The sequence below is a fragment of the Lotus japonicus genome, chromosome 6 (genome assembly GCF_012489685.1).
Source record: "Lotus japonicus ecotype B-129 chromosome 6, LjGifu_v1.2".
NCBI classification, from domain to species: domain Eukaryota; kingdom Viridiplantae; phylum Streptophyta; class Magnoliopsida; order Fabales; family Fabaceae; genus Lotus; species Lotus japonicus.
Window position 1 is genome coordinate 40699057 of NC_080046.1, and position 9475 is coordinate 40708531.

General features: G+C 35.6%; 1 protein-coding gene across 3 annotated transcripts; it reads left to right on the forward strand.

Annotated features, from left to right (window-relative positions):
- The first annotated feature begins 1850 nt into the window (after positions 1-1850).
- Positions 1851-9221, forward strand: LOC130722778 (uncharacterized). 3 transcript variants are annotated; one of them, XM_057573621.1, is made up of 11 exons: positions 1851-2075; positions 2873-2965; positions 3500-3618; positions 4361-5103; positions 5228-6285; positions 6386-6592; positions 7096-7175; positions 7328-7420; positions 7498-7571; positions 7653-7785; positions 8846-9221. In XM_057573621.1, the coding sequence occupies exons 1-11, from the start codon at positions 1991-1993 to the stop codon at positions 8927-8929; spliced, it is 2769 nt and encodes a 922-aa protein (XP_057429604.1). In that variant the 5' UTR covers positions 1851-1990; the 3' UTR covers positions 8930-9221. The 3 variants fall into 3 exon arrangements, with proteins under 3 accessions (XP_057429604.1, XP_057429606.1, XP_057429605.1); XM_057573623.1 differs by having other exon boundaries at positions 2020-2075; positions 2873-3301; XM_057573622.1 differs by having other exon boundaries at positions 2020-2075; positions 2873-3241.
- The last annotated feature ends 254 nt before the right edge of the window (positions 9222-9475 follow it).

Sequence of the window (9475 nt, forward strand, 5' to 3'; positions counted from 1 at the left end):
AAAAGAAAATGTGAGTCTTTATGGCCTATATTTCAAATTGCTCACAAGAAGAGCCCCTACGTGTTTGAAGCTGATTGCAAAATGGAAGAAGTTTGTACATGTTATTTGGAAGGTTTAACTAGCTGCGGTACTTCAAGAATTTTCTGTGGTGGACTCATTTTAGGTGAAGTGAGTTATTGATTAATTTTTCTGGGCTATCATTGTTTTGGATGGTTTTCACTTTTGATTTTAGTAGATGTATTATGAACTTTCTTGAGGGGTTTTCGTCAAGATATTTATCTATTAAAAAATATTACTTTTGCTTTATGAAACATTAATATTTTCTTTTGTGGGGTGTAGGAAGTCTTAGGAAAAATGGAAAATTATAGAATGACCACTAATTTGTAGCAATTGATAGTATTGGTAAATCCTAAGAAAAACTAAGGAAACATAATCAGAATTCTCCTCTTCGATTACATATCTCTCAAAGAATTAAACATCTTTTTTCTCTTCTGTTAAAAATGTATTGATATTTAATCATTGTAGCTTCTGTTTTGATTATTAAATTTAACAACTTAAATGAGAGTTACTCTTAAAAATAAAGTCACTTCAAATTAAAAAAAAATGAAGGTTTCACGATATCAAAATTGAGGTTCCTACAAGGATGAAAAAGGTTCCTACAAGGATGAAAAAGAGCAAAGAAGGGCAAGACCAAGCTAAGAATATTAGAATGAAAAAAAAAGTTCCTTAGAGCAGATAGTTCCTGATATCACTGTCACAATGAATCCTAAAAAGGTATTCAATGTGTTAATGTAATAGAAGTTTTGCATTGCGATACTGTAAACAATCTTATAAGACTTTTTGCTACTTTACTATTATCATATAAACTTTTAAGAGCATAATTTGTTTGGAAAGAAACCTGAGAGTATTTAAGTGATAGTATTTTACATAAAAGAAAATTTATCATGCGACGTAGTGGTCAGTACATTTTTAATCAAAACTCAAACAAAAATAAATAAGTACAAAAACCACAAAAAAAATTGTACCGCTTCTACAAAATAAAAACAAATACATTTATCACTTGAAAAAAATAAAAATTCATATTTTCTTACATCTAAAATTAAAAATTTAATATTGCTCTTTTAATTCATAATAAATTTTCTTTCAATAAGCATAAAAAACACAAATTTAGAAAGAAAAAAATATACACGATAAACAAAAATGAATAATCATATAAATAAAATAAAAGTTCTTGAAAGATAAAGCGTAGCGTCACATAGGAAGCGAGTAAAAAGAAACGATTGCAGAGTTGACCCATGGCTTATCAATCCAGATGGATTAGACATCAAAACAAACTTGGGTACGAGATCAAAAAGACCTATGTAAAGAAAAATTGATGCAATTAACAAATGGTAAAAAAAAAGTAAGAATTGGATGGAATTAAGAAGCAAGAGAAGGTAAATACCTAATATGAGTGAAGCTTAGCACATGTCGACATTAGATCTGAAGGATTGGATGGATACAGTGAGACGATTATCTTCGTTGCGACCGCGTTAACGGAGGCTTGAAGTTTCACGTTTTACTGAAAACCCTAGCATAGAGTAATTTGCTTAAGAGCGAGTGAAGACATCAACTATTTAAATAGAGATCCCGATCTAGGTAGGATGTTTCTAAATTGTCATATGAGCCTTGATGTAGTATTATTTATCGCTTTATGAGGCTTCAAGTGAGTCTAGTCGCTAGTGACACGCGTGAACATGCAAGAACCCAGTTCTACGCTTTGACTTATTACCGGATCCGAAGATCCTTGTAGCTTGACCCGATACCCGACCCGGACTCGTTCTTCTTCGTTGGAATATTTTCACTTTTCAGAGTTTCAAATCAAATCAGATAGAAAACACTACAAAACTGTAAACCCTAACAAACCAAAGCTCTGAATTTTTCTCTGTGCAAAGCAAATCGCGAAGGGTTTCTTCTTCAATCGCATCGAAATTGAACTCGGAATCATCACATGGGGAAGAGGAAAGAGCGTCGTCTTGCCGCTCTCAGCAACACTGGTCGCAGAGTCAAGCTCGATCTTTTCGCGGAACCCTCTGGTTTTCACTCCCCTCTTATACCTAGTTTTCTTGCTTAAAGCTTCTGAAATCTTCAATTGTAGTTGATTTTCTGGGTTGCGTCGAAATCAGAAGCTTTGATTTGGTGTATATCTGGAAAATCAACTTGTGTTTAAAGTTTGTTTTTTTGGGCGTGAGGTTTGAAGTTGTGAGCTTCATTGAATATGGCATGAAAAACAAATGGATATCATGTGGTATTGTTTGTGGTTTCTAGGATTTTGCACTTGTTTGTTTTTTACTTCATATTTTTGGTGATGTTAGTGAAGGTGTATGGAGTAAAAGTTTTAATTGGTGTAGTAGTTTGGACTTTGGATTATGCTGCGAATGAGTTCTGGAGTAGTACATAAGCTATGTTTTGTGGTATTAGATTAGTGATTTAAAGCTCCATGTTTTGAATGTTGAGTATGATGCATTTTGTTATAACGGACGGTTTGGGATTAATGAAGAATAAATTTAGAGTTTAATTACTATTTGGTCTGAACCGAACCTTTTCTCGATGGGAAAGCGCTAACTCCTGCCTTCTTCTTAGCTCGGTCCTGATTAACAGTGTGAAAAAGTTTTACACAGATATTCAATTAGAATCCATCAATTTGTCATGTCATGATTAAATTTGAATTTAAAATATTTAGAATGGGAAATGGAGAGGTGTGATTGGATGCATCTGTACATTGTAAAATTCTTCACACGGTTGTGAATAAAAATTAAATTCATAAATTTATGAGATTGACATTTTGTTCGCTTCTGTTATATGTTGTGGTCTTACTTTTGCAACTTTCCAGGAGACTTGGGTGGCTCCACTGCACATGGGGATGCGGGAGGAGATACCGATTCACAACACCGTGAAGGGTTATCCAATTCACCCTCTTCTTCAGGTGGGTTCTGTCAGTTTTCTTCAAAAGGACTATAGTTAGAGGACATGAGTGCTCAACATTATATTGGTGGAAATATGGAACTGTATATGCAAGACATATTTTGTTGTTTGCTACAAGAAACTATTCTCAGACTGTAGGGCTGCTGTGGCCTTGGGAACATTCATTTCAGATGAGGTCGCCCGTGCCGCATTTAAATATGAATGAACTCCCAATCGTTTTCCCCCCTTTGGCAGCATCAAGGGATTTCCGAGGTTCAGACAGTAGAAAGTATTATCGGTTCGTATGTTTCTGGCTTTATTTGCTTAGTGGCTTACTGACACTTCCCATCTGTAACAGGTGACTCAGATGATACAAGCTAGATGCTTGTGAATTTATTTGCATCCTCTAGTTGCCTTTTGTCTTTACTGTTGTTTTTAGCTCAAACTACTATAATTTTGACTCTTTTTGGGTATTCTTTTCAAAAAGTTCTTGTGTTTGCGTGGTTGGTAATCCAGCATTTTCAAAGTTTCTGACATGCTGTCATTTTGTCTTTAGGTCAACAACCACAGAATCCCCTGCTGTTACTTGGACAATATAGCGATGATGAAGCAGATGATGGATCAAGCAAGGGGCCTAATGATAAGAAGGTAGAGAGCCCCATGCTCAATGAAGAGGTATTATACTACCTACATATATCTTTGAAGGCAAAACCTCGATTTTTTTTTTATCCCATATGTATTCTCAAACTTTTTGTTAGGCCTTGATGTGGTGTTCAAATTGATTTTCTTGATCTTAATATTAATAACCTCATTAATTGTCTGTTATGGTACGAAGAGGTTGTGACTTGTCCCCATATTGAGCCTGACTAAATATTAGTACGTCCACAGTTTCTCTCTATTTGATGAATTAGGCATAACAGATGAATTTTTGTGAGAAAGTGAGATCCCATCTTCCTGTTTTGGCTACAAAAGTACCAATTTTTCTGCATCTATAGTAGTTGTGAGGAAGTTTGTAAAGTTGTTTTCACTCCTGCTTTATATTTTAGTGTCCTTTGCTTGTAAACCCCTATTATGATGTAATATAACATTTTTTATTTACTAATGACTTTTTAATTGAAGGCATATAATATCCAACAGTCGATAAATACTTCTTTTGATCGACACTTATTTTACTACAACTTAGTTGATAAATACATTATTTACTATGATATATGGTATTCATATTTATCTGTCAATCTCTAAAAATACTAGTGTGTGATCTTTTTTACTTTTTGTTGCACTATTTAATATATAGGTTATGTTCATGTGTCACTAGAGGAAATATTTATTGTCGAATAGGGGTGCATGGTACTTATTCTAACAATGATTAGTCTGTCTTTATATACGACTTATAACTGAGGTGTTATAATTTTTTCAGGCTAAGGATGCACTTGATGAAGGTTCTAATGACTTGAACATCAGTGTCTCTGTAGATACTGTTACTCAGAATAATGAACAACAGAATACAATACAAAATCCAACTTCAGTTGAGGCTGCAGACAGTGAAAAAAATGAGTGTGATGTTGCTTCTGGTAATTTGCAAAATGAAACCGTCTCCAAAGATCAGATGTATGTTTCTGAAAATCTTGATGAACAAGTTGTCACTTCAGGATGGAAGATGGTGATGCATGAGGAGAGTCAACGCTATTATTACTGGAATATTGAAACTGGGGAAACTTCATGGGAAGTACCCCAGGTTTTGGTTCAAGCAGATCAGTTGATTAATGATCCAATTCCTCCTAGTTCTGTCTATGATAAAACAGAGGGTGCTGCTGTTGGTATAGATAATTCCGATGACCTCTCAGCTCAGATGCAGGACACTTCTGCTGCTTGCACAATTGATGGTTCCGTAGAAACCATGGCAACTTCTCATAAAAATATGTGTGGTCATTGGTCCCAAATGAATGGATGTAGTGGTGAATGTACAAATGGAAATAAGGGTTCTGATGATAATGGGAATGAGTTGATAAGGGAAGATGGTTTGGTGGGTTTATCTTATGGTGGAGATTATTCATTTGTTTCTAAGTTTAATGGTGAAGAACAGCAGTTGGAAAATGATTTTCCTTCTTGTCTTGTTAAACAAAGTGAGAGTTTGTTAGAGAGGCTGAAATCACTGAAAAAGTAGGCATCTAACATTTGTTGTTCTACATTATTTGCTTGTGGTATTGTTTAATTAAGTATTTGGTAGTGTGAAAAATATGTTTTGTTTTGTCAAGAGTTAAATAACTAATGTAATTCTATACAGGTCCCAGGGTAATCTGCAAGGCCAAGACTCGTTGTCGAAGTATATGTTAGAAGTTGAGATTAGGCTCTCCGATTTTAGGTCTCTTGCAACCTATGGATCGTCTTTGCTTCCATTCTGGGTGTACTCTGAAAGGAAGATAAAGCTGCTTGAAAGTTTAATAAATAGTGAATTGTTGCAAACTGTGAAATCTACACATAATGAAGTCGAGGATAAACCAATCCCTGTCTCTGAAGGATTATGTGAGCAACAGAATGGCATGGGACACGAGTCTGTAGTACATCCCAGTGAAATCAGTGGGAACTTTCTTACTTCTGAAGTTTCCAATGGATCTCAGGCTGTTGCTTCAGCCGTTTCAAAAGATGACAATGATAAAATTGCCATGAACGATCAGCATGTTTCCTTGTCCAATTCTCCTGGGAGTCATATGGCAACAGGTTTAGAAGTTAATGCAAAAGTTGAAACAACTATAAATCATGAGGAATCAACCCATAAACAAGAGTATAACGTTGGGGAAGATGTTGATATGGATGTCGACATGGAAGTTGAAGATATGGATTCCTCAGAAAATATGACTGTCATGGACGTGTCAGTTTCAAAGGGTTTTCTGCAAACAGACCAACCAGTTCAGCTGAATCCGCTTGTTGACCAGCATTCTTTGTTGCCTGAGGATGAGTTTGTTGTTCCTCCTCCTCCAGATGATGAGTGGATCCCTCCACCACCCCCTGAAAATGAGCTTGTACCTCCACCACCACCACCAGACGATGATCAGGTGCCCCCTCCTCCTGGTGATCCGCTTGGAACTTCTTATGGAACTCTCCCTTCTTACACAGAGACAGGGCAACCCCTTTCTTATTCTCAATATAATCTATCTTATCCTGGGGCTTCTGCTGAGTATTATGGGCAGGCAACTGTTGAAGTCCCAAGCAGTAATATATATGGACAAATTGTTATGCCACCTGCACAGGTCTACTATACTGCAGTTGCTAATGCGTATAGTGAAAATACTCAAGTAATGATCAATCCAACTGACCCTGTTGCTTATTATGAGGTTCAAGATGGTATGTTATTGGTACCTTCATCTTTGTAGTTAGTGAAGTGATTTAATTTCATATCACTGAATTTGTCTGGGTTATTCTGGCATTTCTTTGAATTTTCCAGGAGCTGGTTCAAAACCCGTACCTGCTATCAATGTTGATGAATCTGGTGGGATTGACAGGGTATCTAGTGATTTTCCATCCACCTTATCAAGCATCCATGCACCTGGAGCTGTTTCTGTTGAGGATGGTGTTTCGTTGCCACCAGTCACTACTGAAACTGCTGCTGACAATACTACCTCATCATTAGTTGCTAAAGCACAAACTAAAGGTAAAAACGTCGTGATCATGTCTTGTTTTAGTGGCTAGGTTATTCTGCTTAAAATGTAGCTGCTAAAGTTGAGGTGGGCTTATTTATTGTCTTCGATAGCAATAGGTTCTAGAGCATAATATAATCTTTAAGTTGTTGGGTAATGTTTTTTAGAACCAATGATAAGTAATCAGCAGTTGCAATTACTTAGTAGTGGTGGTTGAACTTAGCTCCTCCTCCCTACTTATGACCTCCTTGTGATGTGCTGATCTATTGATATTAGCGGTTTATTTATTAGTGTGTCTCAAGTCATGTATGGAATTTTGAACTATTTTACTATGGAGGACGATGCATTTCTTGTGTTGTTGGTATCTAATAAATTTAGTTAGAATGTTTTCTTTCAAACATCTACATGCTCTTTCTTACGGCATGCTATTTCTTTATGTATTTAAATTTAAATATAATTCTGAAATGATTTGCCTTCTCTTTTGGTGCAATTCATGATACCCTCACCATTTTCTCAGTTGTACGTAGTAGAAAGCGGTCAGTTGCAGTTGGACCGTCATTGAAGTCTAATAAGAAGGTCTCGAGTTTGGTGGACAAAGTAGGTTTCCTTTTAAGTAAAACCATTTTCATGTTCTTGTAGTAGTTGTTTTGGATTTCAAACCGTGATTTATTTCCTGTTCAACATAAATTCATCTTCGTTTTTAATATTTTACCTTCTTTGCATTTTCTGTTGTTTATTATTACTATTAGTGGAAGGCAGCTAAAGAGGAATTGCTTGAAGAGGAGGAAGAACCTGAGAGTGTGTATGAGGTCTTAGAAAGAAAGCGCCAAAGAGAAATTGAGGTTTGCATGTGGGACTTACCTTAATAGAACATTGAATTCATTATCTTCTTTTTCCCTCAAAGTTTATTTGATTTTAGGAGTGGCGTGCAAAGCAAATTGCAAGTGGAGAGGCAAAAGATAATGCTAATTTTCAGCCTCTTGGTGGTGATTGGTATGGGACTACGGGAACCTTATTTCACATCCACCAGTTATCCAACTTAAACACAATAATGAGATTCCTTGTTTCATGCAGGCGGGAGAGGGTCAAACGCAAGAGACAACAAGCAGCAAAGGAATCTGTTGGCAAACTGCAAGATGCAATTGGGCACAGCCCGGACCAGCCTGATCTGATTGAACTTTCTAAGGGTCTACCATCTGGTTGGCAGGTGTGTTTTTAGGGTTCTATCCTATGTGCCTTATTTTACAGTGGAAGTCTCTTTCGGTTTATTCGTTTTAGTTTTTGAAAGTGCTATTGCTTCTGTTGCTGACACTTTCAAATTAAGCTGAGATTAAAATATGATTTGAGGTGGCTTGGGTTGAAAGCTTTTCAATATACAATTTATAGTTCTCAGACTTAACAGGGCTTGCTTGGTTTCACTTCTTTTATTCTTTCGAGTGTTTCATCTGCTGAACTTCTGGCTAATTTGTGTTTGTACCCTCGGGAGTTTCTTTCATTAACTTGTAAAAATCGGATTATGCTGTATTGTGGGTAAAAAATGATAAGGAAATAGAAGATTGAAATCATAGGTTTCAAGCCCTTCGATCGTTATTTATGATAGCAATGTACCGCCCAAGTTTATGGAGAATTTTTATTGTGGTTATAAAACTTACAAATCTGAGATAAATATGGTCAGTGTTTTAGATATGAGAATGTTACAATGTACAGGACCCAAGATAAATGATAGCATTAGGAATAAATGCAGCACTTAGAAATTTGAGGTAGCTTCTGTAGTCGAAAAGAGGGTAGAATTTTTTTTAAGTGATTTGGGCATCTAAAATGACAACAAGGAGTGGGTCAGATACAAAGTTCAATTTAGAGGGAGATATAGAAAAGTTGTAGTTCAAACCATAAAAATAAAACTTGGTTATGTTGGCCATTTACTTACTCAAAACGCCTTTTAACCGTGAATATTGAGGCATAATGATATTTGCATTAGGAATAAATGCAGCACTTAGAAATTTGAGGTAGCTTCTGTAGTCGAAAAGAGGGTAGAATTTTGTTTTAAGTGATTTGGGCATCTAAAATGACAACAAGGAGTGGGTCAGATACAAAGTTCAATTTAGAGGGAGATATAGAAAAGTTGTAGTTCAAACCATAAAAATAAAACTTGGTTATGTTGGCCATTTACTTACTCAAAACGCCTTTTAACCGTGAATATTGAGGCATAATGATATTTGCATGAGGAATATTGATCTCATTGTTTTCAACTTTTACTTGCCTTTCAGGTTTATTGGGATGAAACCTCAAAGCAGGTTTATTATGGTAACACTACAACATCAGAGACGACATGGACTCGGCCAACAAGATGAGCACTCTGATCTAAGCTATACAGGCTAACTTGGGGTTCAGAATTTAATCTCTAGTTTCAAATAGTTTCTGAGGGGTCAGTAGAAATCTAAGATGTGTATGACTTGTTCCTTGGTTTATTGTTACTGTGCTTTTTTTAACAGCACCATGGTCCATTCTGGAGCAATTTTTGGTGTAAGACAAGGGAAACACATGGAATATGAAGCCTCTTTTTAAGAAAAAAATGCAAAAGAAAACATGTATTTAAGATCTAGTAAATATTTAACGAGTAACCATTGAGGATTTGAAGTCTTATACATGTGCAAAACAGACAAGATTTTTTTTCTTGTGATTTAATAACCAGTAAGTTTTGTATAGGTTTTGTGGATAATACATGACAATGAAAGAATAACATGAAAGAGATAATCTGAAATAGTCAATTTTTATTGGATATATAAATAAATGAGAAGTCGTCAGTTTGTTAAGCTTTACGATCTTATACAATTACTACCTAGACTACGAATATTCGTTTGTTTCCTACAGTAAAAAAGTTATGAAAATGAAAATCG